Genomic DNA, 21,990 nt, shown 5'->3' with positions numbered 1-21,990 from the left:
TCAATTTTTCGGCACTCAGCTTTCTTCACAGTCCAACTCTCACATCCATACATGACCACTGGAAAAACCATAGCCTTGACTAGATGGACCTTTGTTGGCAAAGTAATGTCTCTGCTTTTCAATATGCTATCTAGGTTGGTCATAACTTTGCTTCCAAGGAGTAAGCGTGTTTTAATTTCATGGCTTAGACACATACAATTTAGTAAAGAAGACCAACAAGTAAATACTTGGTGATAGTACCATGAGTGCATGGTATTGGTGGAGGCCATGAAGGGACTCCCAATCAAAATCAGCTCTTAAGCTTCTCAGGAGACAACTTACACCGTCCTGGGAGCGAAGCCAGCCGTTCCCCTGAATTAACAGTGCTGTGGGAAACAAAGCCTACCAAACACTACTGGTATGGTGTGGTTCATTCTCATGGTCAATGACTTTCTCTGCTCAGCCCTAGTCAGAGGGGATTATTGAACAACATACATGGTAAAGAAAAAGCTCATTGGAAACTGAAGTCTATCAAAATTACACATGATCTAAATGCAGTGTGGTATCCTGGAACAGGAAAAGATTATTAGTGGAAAATTTTTGTGAGATTCAAATGAAGTCTGTAGTTCAATATCATACCCATGTTAATTTATTAGATGCAACAAAATGTTCTGCAATTATGTAAGACATTAACATTAGGGAGGGTTTGGGGTGAAAGGTATACAGCAGCTCTTTGTACCATTTTGTATCTTTTCTATAAACTTGATTCCAAAATTCAGTTGTTTTTTTTTTTAAATTTAAAACTTGACACATAAGAGGTTAAGTTCTTTAAGTTAAGTTACATAAGGTCACATAACTAGCAAGTGGTAGAAACAGGATTTAAATCTTGGCTAACCTATGTTCTTGTGAGGATTAATAGATATTTAAAAGATCATATCTGAGCATGTAAAGTGAGTACAGAAATACATCCCAATGTTGTGAATTCCTTCTTTTTAAATATTTGGAAGTCCAGTATCCTCTATTGATTCACTTTTGAGATTTGTTTTCTATCAGGTATTCATAGAGTTCTTAATCATTAAGGAAGGTTTCAACAGTTCATTTATCTTGGAGTCTTGAGGAGAGCAGATTTCCTGTGCCCAGACTGTAGAAAAATCCACTCTGTTTATTGAATTTGTTCTTTAAAAACAAACAAACAAACAAAAACAGTTTTATTCACAGGTTGTTTGTGGTAGGAGTTAAAATGCTTTAGTCTGCAAGTAACATAGGACCCCAAGTGAATAGGTTAACTTGTAAGAAGGTTATTACCTCACACGTAAGTGTGACTAGAGGATTCCTCAATTCACCAATACAGTGTCATCAAGGACTCGGTCCTTTCCTTTTCTCTTTGCGTTCAGTCCCACTCCAGTAAAAATGGTGGTGTCAAGGAAACTGTGTGATTCATCCCACAAATCTTTTTCTTTTTAAATAGGCTTAATTTTTTATAGCCATTTTAGATTTGCAGAAAAATTGATTTCCCTTATGTACAGAGATTTTCCTTATGTTCCTCTGCTCCACAGTTTCTCCTCTGATTAACATCTTGCTTAGGCGTGGCACATTAGTTCCACTGAGGAACCAACATTGATACATCATTATTAAAGTTCTTTGTTTATATTAGCATTCACTCTCTGTGTTACATAGTTGCACTGGTTTGGAGAAATACATGATGTCATGTGTCTACCATTATCGTATCTAACAGAGTAACTTCACTGTCCTAAATATCCTGTTTTTCACTTACTCATTCCTCCTCCTTTTCCTTACTGCCGAACCCCTAGAAATGAATGATCTTTTTTTGTTTTTAAACTGTCTCTGTAGTTTGCTCTTTCTAGAAGGTCTTAAAGACAATACCCAGTCTTTTCAGAGTGGCTTCTTTCACATGTAATGTTCATCCGTGTCTTTTTGTGGCATCTTTTGTGTTGCTAAATAATACTAGTTTTGTGACCGTACCACAGTTTTCCCTTTCAGTCATTGAGAGACATCTTGGTTGCTTCCAGCTTCTGGCAGTCATGGATAAAGTTGTGATACAGATTCGTGTGCAGGGTTTAGTGTCAGTGTCCGTACTTGACTCATTTGGGTAAACGCCCCGGAGCGTGATTGCTGGATCACATGGTAGGACTGTGTTTTAACTTTTTAAGACGCCATGGAACTGCCTTCTGAAATGGCTTTAGCATTTCAAATCCTTTTTAATTCATGAGTAGTGGTTAGTCATCCATTTGTTCATGTTTTCTGCCAGGGGCAAAGCCCCTCTGCAAGCCCATTCCTGAACCAGTCACTGGCAAGGGGAAGGAGACCATGGTGACTGTCTTTAAAGCAGTCAGAGTTTATCTTTGGTAAGAGGTCTCCAGCTGGAGAGGGGGCCCCTTCCCCTGAGCTTCCTGCTGAGTGAAGAGGGATGGAGGACACAGATGCCCAGATAAAATTAAGGCTGTGCCAGCAAGCAAGATATCATGGGAGAAAGGTGGTTGATGGAGGCAGCTAAGACTGCCTCAGGTGCTGCCTAAGGCCTACTGTGGCTGCTGCTGCTGCTAAATCACTTCAGTTGTGTCCGACTCTGTGTGACCTCACAGACAGCAGCCCACCAGGCTCCCCCGTCCCTGGGATTCTCCAGGCAAGAACACTGGAGTGGGTTGCCATTTCCTTCTCCAATGCATGAAAGTGAAAAGTGAAAGTAAAGTCGCCCAGTCGTGTCCGACCCTTAGTGATCCCATGGACTGCAACCTACCAGGCTCCTCCGTCCATGGGATTTTCCAGGCGAGAGTACTGGAGTGGGCTGCCATTGCCTTCTCCTGTTAGGCCTTTTCTTTCCTCCCTCCCCTGCCTTCCTTCCTCCAACCCTCCTCATCCTCCTCTTCCCTCCTGAAGCTCAGCTGACCATTTTCACTCTATGCATATTGCCAAAAGCAAGTTTCAGGGTGTTTAGATTTCATACTGTCACCCCTCACCCCTAACTGTGAACATCAGACCACATAAGCATTTTTAGACACTTAACCAATCTTGAAATTGTGGTTTTGGAAAACATAAGTTATTGGAAGTGAGTAAATGAACTTAAATCATTACACGTTTGTTATTATTGCATAATAATAGAATGCAGGGAAGGAGCCAAAGCAAAAACAATACCCAGTTGTGGATGTGACTGGTGATAAAAGCAAGGTCCGATGCTGTAAAGGGTAATGTTGCATAGGAACCTGGAATGTCAGGTCCATGAATCAAGGCAAATTGGAAGTGGTCAAACAGGAAATGGCAAGAGTGAACGTCGACATTTTAGGAATCAGCAAACTAAAAAGGACTGGGATGGGTGAATTTAACTTGGATGACCATGATATCTATACTGTGGGCAGGAATCCCTTAGAAGAAATGGAATAGCCATCATGGTCAACAAAATAGTCTAAAATGCAGTACTTGGATGCAATCCCAAAAATTACAGATCTCTGTTCGTTTCCAAGGCAAACCATTCAATATCACAGTAATCCAAGTCTGTGCCCCAACCAGTAATGCTGAAGAAGCTGAAGTTGAACGGTTCTATGAAGACCTACAAGACCTTTTAGAACTAACACCCAAAAAAGATGTCCTTTTCATTCATTATAGGGGACTGGAATGCAATAGTAGGAAGTCAAGAAATACCTGGAGTAACAGGCAAATTTGGCCTTGGAATACGGAATGAAGCAGGGCAAAGACTAATAGAGTTTTGCCAAGAGGACGCACTTATCATAACAAACACCCTCTTCCAACAACACAAGAGAAGACTCTACACATGGACATCACCAGATGGTCAACACCGAAATCAGATTGATTATAGTCTTTGTAGCCAAAGATGGAGAAGCTCTATACAGTCAGCAAAAACAAGACTGGGAGCTGACTGTGGCTCAGACCATGAACTTTTTATTGCCAAATTCAGACTTAAATTGAAGAAAGTAGGGAAAACCACTAGACCATTCAGGTATGACCTAAATCAAATCCCTTATGATTATACAGTGGAAGTGAGAAATAGATTTAAGGGCCTAGATTTGATAGATAGAGTGCCTGATGAGCTATGGATGGAGGTACATGACATTGTACAGGAGACAGGGATCAAGACCATCCCCAAGGAAAAGAAATGCAAAAAAGCAAAATGGCTGTCTGAGGAGGCCTTACAAATAGCTGTGAAAAGAAGAGACGCAAAAAGCAAAGGAGAAAAGGAAAGATATAAGCATCTGAATGCAGAGTTCCAAAGAATAGCAAGGAGAGATAAGAAAGCCTTCCTCAGTGATCAATGCAAAGAAATAGAGGAAAACAACAGAATGGGAAAGACTACAGATCTCTTCAAGAAAATTAATGATACAAAGGAAACATTTCATGCAAAGATGGGCTCAATAAAAGACAGAAATGGTATGGACCTAACAGAAGCAAAAGATATTAAGAAGAGGTGGCAAGAATACACAGAAGATGTGCACCAAAAAGATCTTCACGACCCAGATAATCATGATGGTGTGATCACTGACCTAGAGCCAGGCATCCTGGAATGTGAAGTCAAGTGGGCCTTAGAAAGCATCACTATGAACAAAGCTAGTGGAGGTGATAGAATTCCAGTGAGCTATTTGAAATCCTGAAAGATGATGCTGTGAAAGTGCTGCACTCAATATGCCAGCAAATTTGGAAAACTCAGCACTGGCCACAGGACTGGAAAAGGTCAGTTTTCATTCCAATCCCAAAGAAAGGCAATGCCAAGAATGCTCAAACTACCACACAGTTGCACTCATCTCACACGCTAGTAAAGTAATCCTCAACATTCTCCAAGCCAGGCTTCAGCAATATGTGAACTGTGAACTTCCTGATGTTCAAGCTGGTTTTAGCAAAGGCAGAGGAACCAGAGATCAAATTGCCAACATCTGATACGGCTTCTGCTGCTAAGTCACTTCAGTCATGTCCGACTCTTTGTGACCCCGAAGACGGCAGCCAGCAGGCTCCCCCGTCCCTGGGATTCTCCAGGAAAAAACACTGGAGTGGGTTGCCATTTCCTTCTCCAGTGCATGAAAGTGAAAAGTGAAAGTGAAGTTGCTCAGTTGTGTCTGACCCTCAGTGACCCATGGACTGCAGCCCACCAGGCTCCTCCGTCCATGGGATTTTCCAGGCAGGAGTACTGGAGTGGGGTGCCATTGCCTCCTCTGGCCAACATCCTCTAGATCATGCAAAAAGGAAGAGAATTCCAAAAAAACATCTATTTCTGCTTTATTGACTATGCCAAAGCCTTTGACTGTGTGGATCACAATAAACTGTGGAAAATTCTGAAAGAGATGGGCATACCAGACCACCTGACCTGCCTCTTGAGAAACCTGTATGCAGGTCAGGAAGCAATAGTTAGAACTGGACATGGAACAGACTGGTTCCAAATAGGAAAAGGAGTATGTCAAGGCTATCTATTGCCACTCTGCTTATTTAACTTATATGCAGAATACATCATGAGAAATGCTGGGCTGGAAGAAGCACAAGCTGGAATCAAAATTGCTGGGAGAAATATCAATCACGTCAGATATGCAGATGACACCACCCTTATGGCAGAAAGTAAAGAGGAACTAAAAAGCCTCTTGATGAAAGTGAAGGAGGAGACTGAAAAAGTTGGCTTAAAGCTCAACATTCAGAAAACTAAGATCATGGCATCTGGTCCCATCAGTTCATGGGAAATAGATGGGGAAACAGTGGGAACAGTGTCAGACTTTATTTTTCTGGGCTCCAAAATCACTGCAGATGGTGATTGCAGACATGAAATTAAAAGACGCTTACTCCTTGGAAGAAAAGTTATGACCAACCTAGACAGCATATTAAAAAACAGAGATATTACTTTGCCAACAAAGGTCCGTCTAGTCAAGGCTATGGTTTTTCCTGTGGTCATGTATGGATGTAAGAGTTGGACTGTGAAGAAAGCTGAACACTGAAGTATTGATGCTTTTGAACTGTGGTGTTGGAGAAGACTCTTGAGAGTCCCTTAGACTGCAAGGAGGTCCAAGCAGTCCACTCTGAAGGAGGTCAGTCCTGGTTGTTCTTTGGAAGTACTGATGCTAAAGCTGAAACTCCAATACTTTGGCCACCACATGCGAAGAGTTGACTCATTAGAAGAGACCCTGATGCTGGGAGGGATTGAGGGCAGGAGGAGAAGGGGACGACCGAGGATGAGATGGCTGGATGGCATCACTGACTCGATGGACGTGAGTCTGAGTGAACTCCGGGAGTTGGTGATGGACAGGGAGGCCTGGCATGCTGCAATTCATGGACTCACAAAGAGTGGGACACGCCTGAGCAACTGAACTGAACTGAAAACTCATCACTCACACAGAATTAGGCCATTCTTACAGATCTTCCTGTTTCTTGTTTTGGTTCCACCATTAATGAGTCGTGTGAGTCAGGGCTGTTCTCCTGTCTTAATGGCCCCTCATGCCTTTGGCTGTAAAATTAGGTGAGACTGGCTAATCCTTCTTGCCTCTTTTACTGTAAAATTGTATCAATCTGTGGCTTGTTGCAAACACAAAAAGGATTCCCAAGTAGTAAAAATACATCAGGTCATAAATGATTCAGATTCTGGCAAGTCCTCTGTTCTTATCACATCCATGAGGAACTTTATTGCTGTCTTTAATTGCCCCTGCTGCTGCTGCTGCCAAGTTGCTTCAGTTGTGTCCGACTCTGTGCGACCCCATAGACGGCAGCCCACCAGGTTCCCCCGTCCCTGGGATTCTCCAGGCAAGAACACTGGAGTGGGTTGCCATTTCCTTCTCCAGTGCATGAAAGTAAAAAGTGAAAGTGAAGTCACTCAGTCATGTCTGACTCTTATCGACCCCATGGACTGCAGCCCACCAGGCTCCTCTGTCCATGGGATTTTCCAGGCAGGAGTACTGGAGTGGGGTGCCATTGCCTTCTCCGTTAATTGCCCCTAGCCAAGGTTAATTGGGTGTATTTAAGTCTTCTCTTATGGTATTCCGTGTGCCTTTGTAGTCTTTGCCCGAGTATTTTTTTTCCCCTTTGCCATTTCTGATCAGTAGCTGTCAGTGTGCTTTTTGGAGGTCAGTGGTTTCTTGTCAGCTCTTGACTGGCAGGTGGCACTTTTGAAGTACCTTGCCCTTTGTCTTCCCTCTGGCTATTCGTGCCCTCTCAGTTCTTGGCAGGGTGCAGAGAAAGGATCAAGTGACTCAAGTGTTTCCCTCACACTGACATTCATCTTGGTATTCATCTTCCTTGTCAAAGAATGGATAAAGAAGGCATAATTAAGAAAATATTGAGGCTCCTTTGTTGTGACCAGAAACCTGTCCCATCATCACTGATGCTCTTTCACTGTTTTTACCCCTGAATGGCTATAATTCTTAGAAGAATTTCTCCTGTCAGCCTGTTATCCTGGCTTTGAATGCCTCAGGTTTGAAATGGGATTTCTTAGCACATCGAAGAATTTACTGTTTGATATAATCATAATTTTTCCTGTTTGTTGTTGTCCCATATGTGCAAGTTATTCTTTGTTATTTTTTAAAGAATGAGTGAGTGAATGAACAATGCCTTTACCTTTTCTTTTTAGTTAAAGAAATTGGTGCCTTTTTATTTATCTATTGTTGTCTGTGCCCTGTGGCATTTGGGATCTTAGTTCCCTGACCAGGGATCACGTCCAGACCTCCTGCATGGGAGCCCAGAGTCTTAGCCACTGGACCACCAGGGAAGTCCCACTGCAAGTTACTTTGAAGACTATGATTTGTTTCTGTTTTTATTCACTTTCTTGTCGTTTTAGCTTTTAAAGACATGTTCTAGATCACGAACCTATCCACCATGTTTCTAGTCTCTGAAACCGTTCCTGGGGAGATATGAACAAACATTGTGTAGCTTGGTATTTTTCAAAGTATTTTATGTGGCAGGTGGCAGGTAAGAATTCTGACAACTGTTTAGAAGGTATATGGCTTTTGAGGGCTGTTACGGAGAGACTGCAGATGTCTTGTTTCTCTGGTGTAGCTATTTAACATCATTTCAAAGAGCCCACTGTGCTCATCCTGTCACTAGTTGGAAGGGCAAGAGTTCAGCTCCGAGGAGCCAGTATTTCTGTGGTGGCAGCTGGCAGCCACTGAAGGCTTTTGGGTTGCATAGGAGGAAAGTCCGAATGACTTTATGAGATGCTTGTGTGGATTGCGTGTAGGGATCTTGGCGAGGGATCTGAAGACAAAAGAAAGTTGCAAGAGATCAAGTTGTATCAGTTGAAATCAATAATGAGCAGAAGATCCAAATTCTGTCTTGGAAGAGCATTTTGCCAGGAATACCATTCACAAATCACGATCCATGTCAGCCTGCCCTGGATCAGGACATCTTGGTCATGGAGCACTAGTGAGCATCCCATGGGTGGAGTAGGTTACTTTGGGGATATACGTAGCTGGACAACACCTATTTGGTTACTCCCTCACTGTGTGTTTTTTGCTGCATTTCATTGCAGGTTCGAATCCTCCTCCCATGCCATCAGCATGAGTGCCTACTTGAGAGAACAGAGAAGGGAGCTGTACAGTCGGAGCGGAGAACTTCAAGGTGGGTAACTGACCCTCCCTGGAATAAGTCATTTTCTGGAGGAAGATCTGAAGTGTTCATAGCATGTGAATTTGAGGTCTGCATTCATAGGATTCTTTCACAATAGCAAAGATTTAAAGACTTGGTAATCTGTTTCTTCTATCATTTCCCAGCTTCTGCCGCCAAACAGCTAAAACTGTTACTATAGCTGCAGGATTTATAGACCTGCCACCATTCAAGTGGGAGCTCAAAGTGCAAAGAAAAGGAGGGCAGTTCCCTCTTGCTTAAAGATGACGGACATGATTCCAGTCACCGTCTAGAGGAATGCCCGTCTTCTGTGGCTGCCATGGTTATTTTAATTATTGTTTTCAATACTTTCTGGAGTATCACAGGAATGCTTGAGATTTGAAAAAGGGAAGAAGGATGTCTTTAAATAGTGTGTGCTGACATAGCTTTGATACACAGGATATTTGATACTTAGGTGTGGTTACCAAATAGTTGAAATCTGAAGAAGAAAATACTTAAGAAAATAAATAAGTAAATTTAATTAAATAAAAAAAAAATCACGCCAATAACATTTTTTTCCCCTGTGATCAAAAGGATGCTAATCATGGGAAATGTGATCAGTCAAGGAAGGTTCGTGAGGCCTGCTAAATGCAACACACACAAGCACTGAAAGAGATGGAAGTTGTCTGATACAAATAAGATAAGAGCCTGAAGATCCAGTTGTGAAAGTAAGGGAGGAATATCAATATCAGGGAATCTGCCTTGCAATGCAGAAGACGCAGGTTCGATCCCTAGTTGGGGAGTTCAGATGCCCATGGTGCGCCAACAGCAAACAAAGAAACCCCTCCAGAAACTAAGCAATATCAGACAGTCAGTGGTCAACAGCTAAGCAGATGTTAGGCATAAATTGCTAAGTTTGTTGAGGGAAGGGAATGATTCTTTAGATTTAATTTCTAGAATTAAAAACCTAGAAATATGTTTCAGGATATAAGGAAAAGGACATTAGCTTACCAGCATCTTACTTAGTTCTAAAGTACTGCTATATGTTCTAGAAAACATGAAGGGTGTGTCTTGGAGTCTTGAAGTGGAGGAGTATGGAGAGTAGTTAGATTTGGAATAAGTGAAGGAGTAACCTGCTGTGTGGTCAGACAAGGAGTGAAGGAGGAGGCGATCTAGACCTCTGCAGGCAGAGACCTCCTAGCAATGTAGAATGGACTGCAAAGCTTGGGAGGCAATGGTAGTTTTGGAACACACATTCTTGTAGGACTGATTATAATTGAACTGCCAGGTAGAGGATGTAGCAAGTCATCTAGGTTTAGAGAGATCTTCCGTATCTCCACCTTTCATCACAGAGTTCATTCGTGAATTCAGAGTTGGGGCCTAAGGAATAGGTTAAATTTACCCATATAATTCCTTTCCACCTGGCTTCTAGTATATGATCTCTGGGTCGGGAAGATCTCCTAGAGAGGAGAATGGCAACCCGCTTTGGTATTCTTGCCTGGAACATCCCATGGATAGAGGAGCCTGGGGGGCCACAGTGCTCGAGGTCCAGAGTCAGACATGACTGAGTACACGTAAGTATGCACTAGATTCTTCTTTTTGGTTAGATAGTAAGCACAGTGAGTAAGCAGTCTGCTCTAGCCATGTGGAAGGATTTTCTCTGCCCTCCTCCCCATTCGTGGTCCATGATCTCTTGAGAGACAGTAATAGCCGATCAATGAAGAGTAGAGGATTCTGGGCCCATATTGCCCACATTTCAAACCTAGCTCCTGATTTCCTAGCTTCAGAAGCTCTATGCCTCTGCTTATCTCCAAATGGGGATAAAAATAACCCCATGAGGTTGTTATGAAAGTTAGGTGAGTTAAGCTGTGAACAGTGTTAAGAAAAGTGCCTGGCATATAGTAACTCTAATGCCTTCCTCCTCAAATGTTGTTATTACTAGTTCTGTCACTGTAGAGTTTTCATATACATTCTGTTTGTCTCCTCATTGGGCTAAATGCTACTTACCTTTCCTACTTAAATTTGTCATTTACCCTGCTGGTCCCTCCTCTCCCTAACTTACTTCCTGCCTACCACCCAAAAAACCACAAACACACTCTCTTTCTACCTCTCTCTGAGCTCATTCCCCCTGCTGTGTGCTCACATATTTAGTGTTCCCTTTCTGATCACTTTCTGCACCGTAGTGTGGCTTAATGCTCACTGTTTGAGTCTGCCACTGAAGTATAAGCTCTGGGAAGGAAATGCTTCTTTATTTCCTGTGCTTTGCACAGTGCCCGATATAGTAAATGTTCGATAAAGACTGACTAGCTCACTGCCAGGAGAAATATGGATGGCAGAGGTCTAAAGTAGGATGGACAGCTTACCACTGAGAAGTTAGGGGTCCCGAAGGAGACAGGACCACTGACAGCCATTATCAGCTTCCTCGGTTTCCATTAGCTTTTAAGTTTAGGTGGAAGTAGAGACTATACATAGATACGTTTTTGTCCTTTGCAGTTATACATGGCTTTATTAAGTACAAATATTGCCCTTGAGCTGTCTGGCCTATGACAGCATTGCTGTGTATAATTGAAAAACACTAAAATCCAGTTAAATTACAGAGGACTTTTATTCTGCGAGGATGGTTAATTGAAGAATCATCATAATCTTGACTAGGAACTTGCCCTCTTTCAAAAAGTTAATTGAAATATGGAACTTTCAAGCAACAGTCTATTGTACTTACCTGTATTGAGCAAAACAGGAGCATTTATCTCTGGTTACAGGTAGAGACTAGCTAGCTAGACCATGTTCACAATAGTCATTAAAAAATAATTGAACTGAACTGATACATCACATGCTTGGTGAGAGACTATATCACATGACCAATTATTATACAAGTTTGATAGTGTTTCATTTAGCAGTCAGAGTTTCTCTGAAGAGTGCTTTTAATATTTCAGGGAAAAAAGTTGTGTGTCGGGGGGTCATACCTATTTTCCATTAAAAACAGTCATTCTTGCTCAGTTATTCTGTTAATCTGACTGGTCCAAGGACCACAGTGAGATCCACGTTTCAGCTTACCCTGAAAAGGTGTAGCTGAATAGTTCAGTCACATCACGAGAGACTGGCAGGAGATTTTCGTCACTTCTCTTAGCACCACGTAGCTGCAGTGGTTTGGTTCATGAGGTCAGCTCTTCCTTCTGTTGTAGGAGCATGGTAAAAGACCATCAAAGTAACATTAAAAAGCTCAAATCTGACAAAAAGTTTAGTTCCTGCCAACACTTCCAATTCATCATGCAATTAAAAATGTTACCCAACCTAACAACCCACAAGGGGGAAGAAAAGAATAAAAAAATGAGATTTCTTTGGTACCATCAACCCATCTCAATTGGCTCTAACTGTCAGGGTACAGATGGTTCATTATATAGTCTGCTTTTGGCAATTGGGCTGAGGAGGTGGGGGTGCGATTTCCAAGTGTGCAGGGTAACAGGTGGAAATCAAACTTGTGTATGTGTCTCCGTTAATCACAGACGTCCTGTTGTTCTGAGCCTCTTCACTGGTTCATTGTTCCACTTAGGCAGCCATGTGGTAGCTTAGAAAGATACTCATTTTAATGAATGTTTAGCTTGAATATAGCATCTCAGGTTTAGTGCGTGATTCTTCAGGAGAATAAGATAACTGATGAACACATTATCTCATGAGGGTTAAAAAAAGTCAAAATACTCACTGCAGCCCATGACCAAAATAAGCTCTGTGGTTAATCAGTCCCCTGTGCCTCGGTCCTCTCATTTGAAAAATAGAGCTGTTATCATTTCTGACTCTTTTAGGGGGATATTGTGACTGGTAAATTAGATATTAAAACTCTGGAAAAATTAGAATAGCTATAATTGATTGAAATTAAAATGGTGTTTAAAACAATTGATTGTTGCAGACTGAAGGGAGCTGCGCCCCCACACCCCCATCCCTCATTTTCGCCTCCCCTGCACTCCCGTTGTTTCTCTGGGTCGGCTCTCCTCAAGGTCACCAGTGACCTCCATCTTGGCAGATTTTGTGTTTGCTTTTCTGCGTTCCTCTCACTGCCTCTCTCAGCAGCTGTTTTCCGTTTCTCTTTCTCGTGTTCTCTCTGAGTCTTCTCAAGGGCTCCTCCGTGGAGTGTCTCCCGGTTTGGTCCTGGAATCTCTCCCGTGCTCCCTGTGTGGCCTTTCCCCAGATGAGCTCAGCCAAAACCAAGCTTTGCCTGCGGCCTCAATACAGCTGACTTCCAAGTCTGTGTGTCCTGCCCAAATCTCATCATTGTTTCCCGATCCCTTCCAGCATCCTGTCTCCCCTTCTCGCATCCTATCATTCTTGATCTCAGCAGGTTTTTTATTTTCCTCATGATACATTAAAAAAAAAATATACATCTTCTTAACACATTATTGACTGGCGATTTTTTGCAGAAGCTACTAATGCCTGTGGTTGGCGATTTGTTCTGTGTGAATTTTGAAACACTCCGGTCAATAATATTTGGGTAACAAAAGATGTATTAGTACTCCTCTGGTCAGTCAGTGGTTAACTTGTTAATTTTCTACACTTGCCTCAGAATGCAAGCATTGGTAGTGTGTTCCACGGCCTGGGACAGCGCTTGACTGGAATCAGGCACTTAGAAAATACATGATGGAGGAGGAGGCCTCTATCCTCAAATCTTAGATGTAGGTTCAAGCTTACTTATTTGAGAAACCCGCACAGAGTCGGACACAACTGAAGCGACTTAGCAGCAGCAGCAGCAGCAGCAGCAGCAGTGGGGGGTTTTAATAAACAGACTTGTAGTTCTGTGATTTGTCTGTGTTCATTTTTAAAGAAGTTAGAACTCACGAGTGGGTAGAGTACATTAACAGGTTGAAATGCATGCTCAGTTTTGATTCCAGTTTCTTCTGTGTCCTGGGGCTACTTAGTGCTTCTATTTGTTCTCAGTTATATCACCTTTAAGAGTATTAGTTTTATTCCCATTAGTTTAATGAGTAGCATTTCTATGGCCCTGACATTGAAATAGTCTGTAAAGCTCCAACCACTTGAGAATTGACTTCTCTAAGAGGATTTGCTTTACATAGTAAATACAGAAGTACTGGCATCAGGGAAAAGTGGGCTCTTACACTGACCTGACCTGAATTTTCTGAGTTTTTCTCTCTAATGGGTTGTTGGTAACTGGGGTTGTGAATACTTAATAATGTTGTATGTAATTAATCTGCTTGGAGGCGCCTTGCCTTAAGGTAAGGCAATATTTGAAATAGATTAACCATGAGTTGATTATCCTTTTCACAGAGAATTTATAATAAGAGTCTCCTAAGTAGCAAGCTCTTCTATAATGGAACATTTAAAGCAAGATTTCACTTATGCATACATTTTCAGGGACATTTTGGCTGAAGTGAGGCACAGTGATTTTATACTCATACCACTCTTTTGTTCCACAGCCTTAAATACAAGAACTTGTAAAGCTTTATATTCTAAAATCTGATAAGAAAATTCTTTGTAGTCTTTAAAATTTTGCTTAATGACTTTGTTAATAACTCAGTAACAATATGCAGGTGACATGGGTTAAAAAAAAAAGTACTTTTTTTGGTTAAAATTGCATATAATTATTTCAAAATAACCTTCATCTGTTAGAGTTAGCTCTTCTGTTTTAAGTTCTTAAAATAGTATATGAAAATTGATTCCCCCTCCTTTGGGGTATTTAATACTTTTTAAAAAGACAGATCATAACTTACTTATAGGTAAGATTTGTCTCATAATGAAATTATAATCAAATTTTTATAAGTGCTAATTTCTTCGTCTGTTCCTAAGAAGAAGTGTTATAATAAATGTACTTTCCTCAGGTCATGAGCAGACAAATGCGTTATTTCAAATCTTGTAGAAAATAAAAGTGTTCTTATGCCACGACTGTTATTGAGTGTACCAACTCTTAGCCTTAATCTATGGAATGTAGGTATTTTATTTAAAATTATTTTGTTTTTGTGGATTTAGTATATAGGTATTTATTTTCTGAATAAGTCTAGTTCATACCCCATCCTTTCTACATAGTGGACAAATCACTGGTAGCTGAACCATGGAGGAGATGAAACAGGGGAGTACAAAGAGGCCATTGCAAAGCCTCATTTAGTAAAGTCTAAGAAACTCACTCTTGACAAAGGGTCCTTGGTCATTATGCAGAACTAGTTGATGACATATAACTGTATTTTAAAAAAGCTTTTGTTCTACCCATTTATTTATTCATCCATACAAATAGGAATGAAGGGGAAATGCTGCTAAATGAGATATATATATATTTGAGTTTTAAAAGTCATACATATGCATGTCTATTTATGTTATACTTTAGTTAAACTTTTTTTTTAAACCAAAGTATGAAAAAACTACACCAAAAACTTCTAACGTGATGCAACAGAATTTTGAAAGTTAGCTTCCGTCATACTTTTCATCATTTGGTTCACATTAATTTTTTAATAATGTGGAGATAGCAGCTTGCTGCTGTTCCTTATTTTCTTAGACTTTCTTTAGGACCATAAGAAATTGCATTTTGACAACTCTAGTAGTTTTTATGATGCAGCTCATTTGGACCTGAGCTCTTTTAGAAGACAGAGAAGACCACAAACATTTATGGTATGTAGTGAGGAAAGTAGTTATTAGGAACTAGTGGGAATGCTGTATAACAAGTGTATCATTGTCTCAGTAAGACACGATTCATAAGGTAATATTATATTTTCAAAATGTAATACTAATGACATACTAATAGAGATTACCTTATCGAAAGTGATCTGATATAAAAATTCAGAAGTTGAAGTAAACATGCGCACAGTATGACATCTAGAAAATAAAGCAGTCGGTTTTTAATGCGAGAAAGCGCTGTGGAACTCACAACCAAGCGCTTTAAACTCATTTCTCAGTCAGAGCCAGTCGTCTGTTTGTGTCTTCTTTCCCAGTTTGGTACAGAAAAGAGATGAAGTGGCAGTGGTTTGGCTCATTGAGGCTGGGGGTCAGCCCCTCCCCCGCTTAGACCCTTTCTCCATCTGCTCCTTTCCCCTTCCTCTCTGGGGCACCCGAGGGAACCAGCAACTCTCGGAGGCAGAGGCCTAACCAAAGGAAAATTTGATATCAGGAGAGAGAGGGTATTATAGGTTTGTAGGGATAGGACAGACTTACCAGTAATGAGTGGTGAGACAATTGAGTACCTGTAAAGGAAAAAAAAGAAAACACATTGGATTTGAACCTCATATCATTTAGGAAAATATGTTTTTGGTGGGCAGAGAACTCAAATGTGAAAGGCAAAACTTATGGACAAGTATGTTTATAGCAGCATTGTTTGAATAACAGAAAACTGGAAACAAATGGCATAGACTGGAGAAAGGAAATATATTAATAAATCATGGTATAGCCATGGTTCCAAGTGGAGGGATAGTAAATAGCAATGAAAAAGAATGAACTCTGCTCTGCGTTAGTTTTGTTGGATCTCAGAATCAGTCACATAGGACTGTGTATAGGCTTAATTCCATCTACATGAAGATCAGAAGCAGTCAGAAACGAATAGTATCTTCTTTAGGCATACGTCTCCTTATGTAATGAAAATGTGAAGAAGGTAAGATAGAGGCATAAATATAAAATTTAGGAAAGGGATCACCTCTGGAGAAGATAGAAGAGTATATGATCCAAGAGAGGAGCACATGAGCCTTGAAGGAGAACAGGAGTGTTGTGTTTCTTAAGCTCCATGATGGAAATGCTCATGCTAGTCTTATTATTTTTAAAACCATACAAATGCCAAGTGCACTGTCACATATATTATACATTTCATTAAGAGTAGAAATATAATAATTAATTTTTTAAAAGCCCTCTAGGTCTCTGGAGACACAATCATACATTGCAGTGTAATGCTACTGTTTGGAAGTCTAAACCAGATTGGAGTTTTCTGTGATAGCTGGATTCTTTTTTTTAGGCCTGCACCATTTCACTGAAACTCCGTGCCCCTGCTGAAGCTGTGAATGATTATTGAACTAGGTCTGTACCTTATGGAGTTCATGAGAGGACAACTTTGGAGTCAGGAAGGCTCCCTCCCCACTGACCTGCGTCTTCCTCTCTCATCCTACATCTGAGTGTCAGAACCTAACTTTAAGTCAGCTGCTGTTCTCCTTTTTCTTGCTGTGTTTTCTAGGATTTCCTGTTGATTTATTGAATCGGTACAGATTTATCATGTGTATTTGTACTGGACACGTCACTAGGCTTTTAGGATACCATGAGGAACAGAACTAGGTTTTGAGTTTTGCCTTTTAAAGTAAAAAAACATAAAGGGACTGTGAGTGTGTCCCAGAGACTGGCATTTGTCTCCCAGCATTAGTTCTATATTGATACAGCCCCTAATTTTTAGCCGTACATATGGCTACCTGCAAATATAAACATGTCTAAGCTTTCCTTGCAGCCAGCTAGGGAAGCATAGTTCTAGCCAACTGAGTGTGAGTGCAAGTGATGTGTGTAACTTCAGGACTTATGTTCAAAGGGAAGGAGAAGACTCTTCTGTCCCAGCCTGGTGCGTGTGTACTGTGTGAAGATGTTCACACATACACAGTATGAATGAAGTTTGGTGGGGAGTCATCTTAGACCACGTGGGTGAGGCCGCACTGTAGGGATGGTTGGGCAGCAAGTGAAAAAGAGCTTAGGTTTCTGGTCCCACGGAGTGTTACACTCTGATGACCAGAGCCACCATCCCACCCCGACTTCTCGATGAAAGAGGAAGCAGCAGTCTTGTTTGTCACTAATCGTTGGATTCTCTATAACTTGCAGCTCTACTTATGTTCCAGTTAATTCAACGTACAAGCACGTGATCGTAGTGCTGTGACGCGTGCTGTGATGGAGCTGTATGTATATATGTATGTAGCTGAAATGTGTGTACAAGCTCTGGAAAAGGCAGGGTGACTTTTGCAAGTATTTAAGGTTTGAACTGCTTATGAGGAATGAAAAGTAGCTTTCCAGATAAAGAAGGAAGGGGTGGGCCTTTCAGGCAGTGGGCATGGAGGGATAAAGTCACGTAAATGTGAGAGTATAGGCTTTTCTTGTTTTGTAACATTAATTGGATATAACTTTTTCTTTAATTAAGGAAATCAGTTCATATATACAGACCTCTACTGATTATAATTTATAACTTTTGGGAACCAGAGATAACAGAAAGGATACCAAAGCTGTTGTGAATGGCTGTGTGCATCATAGCAATTAAGAGATGAAGAATTGATAGAAACCAGTGGTGTGCTGGTGGTGATAGGAATATAAAAGTTTATACTAGACCAAAAGCTAAATATAATCACATACTGGATTTTCTGAGTGGTGTTCAAGCAGTAGAGCCTTGCCACTTTATTAAAAATCCTAGAGGAAAAAAATAACTTTTAAATGTAATTGTGGTAACGGTATTGTATCAGACTGTACAGTAGTTTTGGCTGGAGATCCTGGCAGCACCTGGATCATGAAGGACCAGCCCAGCCGATTCCAAAGTCCCTTGTTCAGCTCAGGCTGCAGATGGCAGCTTGCTTCTGTATGGAGGTGGCAGAGTTGTGTGTACTCACATTGGATTTCCAGCTTGTCATTGTGGTGTGGATGAAAATATACATCAAGTCACTGTTGGCTTCACCACAATTTTAAACTCGAAAAGCCCATATTACAGTAATATATGATAGTCTTTCTGAATGCTACATGAATATTGTAATAGTCATAATATAGGATGTTCATTCCTAGAATTGTGATGACATGTACTGAACTGCAGCCAGTTCATTTGCATATTCATGCCCACTTAGCTCAAATAAGTCCCTGTTTGTTTGCACATTAATGTCTGATTTCAGCACCAGTTAGCTCATTTACATATCCCTGTTCAGTTGGTTAGTGAGGTTCATATGTGGAATATTGGTACGGCTGTTTGTGCTTTGAGTAGCTATGGGAGCATTCTTGTTTAGTGGAAGGAGTACTTAGTACTCACCTTGCTTTTACCAAGCAAGGTATTTTACGTTTCTGAGCCCCAGATTACTCATCCATGTAATGAAGCCAGCAGTACTCTGACCTTGCCTCTTTCTTAAGGTTCTGGTAATTGATGTGTCGGAGGTGACAACATAGTCAACATTTCCAGGCCAACCATATTTTAGGCGCTGCTCCTAGAACGTCTGCATGTGGAAGAGTTCTTGGAGCTGTGGAAGACAAGACATGCAAACACTTTTCATAAATAAGTACCTTGAGGAGCATGGAGGAGAAAACAGAACATTCCTGGGTTAGCCATAGAAGCTGTTACAAAGGAGGAATCTTTATGTTGAAATTGGATGGCCTTCCCTGGTGGTCCAGGGGTTAAGAATCCACCTTCCAGTGCAGGCGACTCAGGTTCCTTCCCTGGACAGGGGATTCAGATTGCACATGCCATAGGGCTGCCCCCACTGCCGCAACTAAGACCCTATGGAGCCCAAAGTAAATAAATAAATATTAAAAAAAGAACAGTTGAAAAGATGAGTTAACTGGACTGACCAGGGGAAGGGCACTCACTGCAGGTAGGGAGAGGATGTAAAACAACACACAGCTGTGGCTTCAGGGAGATGGAGGTGTTTTGTTGTGGTTGAAGCACAAAGGGAAGGTTGGACCCAGTCGAGGGGGACAGTTGGGCAGATCTCAAGGGACCTGGTATGACAGCAGGGAGGCTTGTGAGTGATGAGGAGTCCTCTAAGGATTTAAAGCAGGGGAGTCACCTAATCAAATCTGCATTTTAGTACAAGTATTCTAGTGGCTCATGGAAGAGCATCAGTGCAGTGAGATTGGAGACAAGAGGCACATTATGGCGCTGTTCCAGGTGAGAGCTTATAGGAGATTATGCCAGCTTTTTAGAAGGGTGGTAGCAGGGAGGATGGAGAGGTGGGAGTAGATCCAAAAGCTAATTTCGAGGTGGAGTCATTTGGACAGGATTCATTCTGTGTGGAGTTTGAGCAATAGATAGGCTTGGTTCCCAGTTTTCCAATCTGGTGACTTGGGTAGATCATGATGTTATTTGTTGTAAGATAGAAGTACAAGAAGAGAAGTGGTTTTTATGGAGTGTTAGGGGCGAAGATCGCTTTTTATAATACATATTTTCATACTTCTCTTTTAGTTTTGTTTGGATCTGTCTAACCTTAGCTAACCTAACTAATTGTATTAATCTGTTATCAACTCTCTGGTGATTAAGGCCTTCAGCATGTTTGATTACCATTACCATTCCCCTCTCTAAGTGTAATGGAGTTAAAGTTTTTCCCCCCTTCCCTCCTCTTCTTTCTATTTTTAAATTCCACATACTGCTTTCTCCTTTCTAGGATTTAACTGATCTGTTAACTTTGGTGCCCTTTCTATGTCTCTAAAGAATAGGAAGTCTTTAATTTTTGTTTCCAGATATATCCTCTATTTTTGCTATTAAAATCAAGCTACTATCTATCTTTCTTAATAACTTGCTTTTTCAATTCTGTACAAGTTACTTTCTAGTTGTCTTAATTGTAAAAAGAAGTTAAATGACTTCTCTGACTCTCATTCTGCCCAAACCTCTGGATTCTTGAGTCTTAGCCTCGCAGTCACTCTCTGTTCTGAGTCTGAGAACTAGGAGTATGGTCTCTATAGCAGGTTTCCTATCTGGGTGACTTTGGGCAAATTAGCTCCTTTGTATGTCAGTTTTATTTTCTACAAACTGTAAATATATCTACCTCATAGGGCCATAGTGAGGATAAAAAGAGTTAATATGTGTGGCTAAACACTGTGCCTGGCACATACTAAATACTGAATAAATGTTAGTTATGGTTAATTTATCTATATCTGCACTCCCCCCTGCCCCCTGCCCCACACCCCAGCACTTAGCATCATTCTTCATATATGGGAGATACTCAAAAAATAAATTCTTCTAAAATTAATGATTGAATAAGCATGCTAATGGACAAAGAAATTCTAGTAAAATCTATAATGGTCCTCTTTTGCTTCTTTTCTATTTTTTTTTTTTTTGGATAAAAGCCCTTTTAGTTAAAGACTTGAGAAACCATGTTTAACTTGGTGATCATCCCAATCTTATAATGTTAAGTGGCATTCACATGTATCTAACCAAGAGGGCAGTGCTTAGTGACTCTATAGTGATCTGCTCTTCCTAGTTATTTCCCCCGAAATAAATATGGCCATCATGAAAGTAGCCATTTCTCTTCAAAGTTACTTTGATCTTCAGTGTCACTAAGTCTGAATTTTACTACAAAAATAATTTAGGTTGATTAGTATATAGCAAAATAAAGAGGCTAAAATGTAGTGGACATGCCTTCTATTCATGAAGTAATGACTTTAGATATGAGCATTCGGCAGCGTTTTATGTACCTTGTTGTTTTGCCTTCCTCTTTCTTCCAATTTGAAATCATTGCCTTGCTACTTGTGAAAATGAAAAAGTTATACTCTAAATCATGATTTACTAACAAGTCAACTTAAAATATCCTAGAGCTAGCAGAGGGCTCAAATTAGTATCATTGAGGAAAATAAATTGAAACGATCTATTGAAAACAACGCAAATTCTTAAAAACAACAAACTGTATGCCTGAAACAAAGTCAAACAAACAAACAAAAACAAAAAAACAATTACAGCTAATCTGAAAGGGGAGTTTTTGACTTGTCCTAGAAGGTGAGCAATGAGCCACGTGTGGACAATATTTCCCACCACATGGCTGCAGAAAGAGAATTGATCCAAGTGAGGCTGTGAATGGGACAAACCATTCACTCATTGAGTATCTACCCTTTTAGATTCTTTGACTCTTTCTGGAATCCATTGGAATCAATAATTCCAATTCCTCTCAAATGTGTCATTTAAATTTTTTTTCAAGAGAAGATCTCCTGCCACAAATATTCTTTTGTATCTAATTTGAGTGGTTGCTATCATTTCAAATCTGTTTACTCTGATTAATGTAATAGATGTAGTTTCCTCAGAATAGACACAGAATTTGGTCTTATTTCCTAAGCAATTGGATTCCTTTGTCATCCCTGAATCAGTCAGTATGGTTCTTTTATTTTTTTCCTTCACTTTCACTTCCAAGACATTTTGTGGTAAATACACAATGCCCCAAGGGGAATAACTAGCTCAATTTTAGATGGTGTTTGCTTAGTTTTTAGCCATAATTGTTTTATTTCACACTTCGAAATTTGTCACTGCCTCAGATATTTTTACAGTAATCATGTAAATTATATAAACAGAAATTGTCTATAACATGTGAGCCTAAGAACTGAATCCTTTCTGTTTCTTGCCTGGGAAATCCCATGGACAGAGGAGTCTGGTGGGCCATAGTCCATGGGGTTGCAAAGAGTCAGCCTCAACTTAGTGACTAAACAACAACTGTACCTACACTGAAGTGTGTGAAATATGCTTATCTTGAATATACATACAAAATTTGACATATATGAAGAGTCATGTAACCAGTACCCGGGAGATTTTCCCATGCTTTTTCCCAATCAGCCTCACCTCCACAGGACAAC

General features: G+C 40.6%; 1 protein-coding gene across 1 annotated transcript in view; it reads left to right on the top strand.

The window, feature by feature from the left end:
* LOC104982306 (exocyst complex component 4-like) overlaps positions 1-10,021 on the top strand; it is a 245,211-nt gene extending 235,190 nt beyond the window's left edge. Inside the window, exon 9 of the mRNA XM_010831657.1 lies at positions 8,444-10,021. Coding sequence (XP_010829959.1) covers positions 8,444-8,540 — 97 coding nt within the window. The 3' untranslated portion in view covers positions 8,541-10,021. The remainder of the gene's footprint in view (positions 1-8,443) is intronic.
* Positions 10,022-21,990: the final 11,969 nt, after the last annotated feature.

The sequence above is a fragment of the Bison bison genome, unplaced genomic scaffold (assembly GCF_000754665.1).
Source record: "Bison bison bison isolate TAMUID 2011002044 unplaced genomic scaffold, Bison_UMD1.0 scf7180017864530, whole genome shotgun sequence".
Lineage (NCBI taxonomy): Eukaryota > Metazoa > Chordata > Mammalia > Artiodactyla > Bovidae > Bison > Bison bison.
The sequence above is the reverse complement of the archived record's forward strand: the minus strand, read 5'-3'. Positions and strand labels throughout refer to the sequence as shown.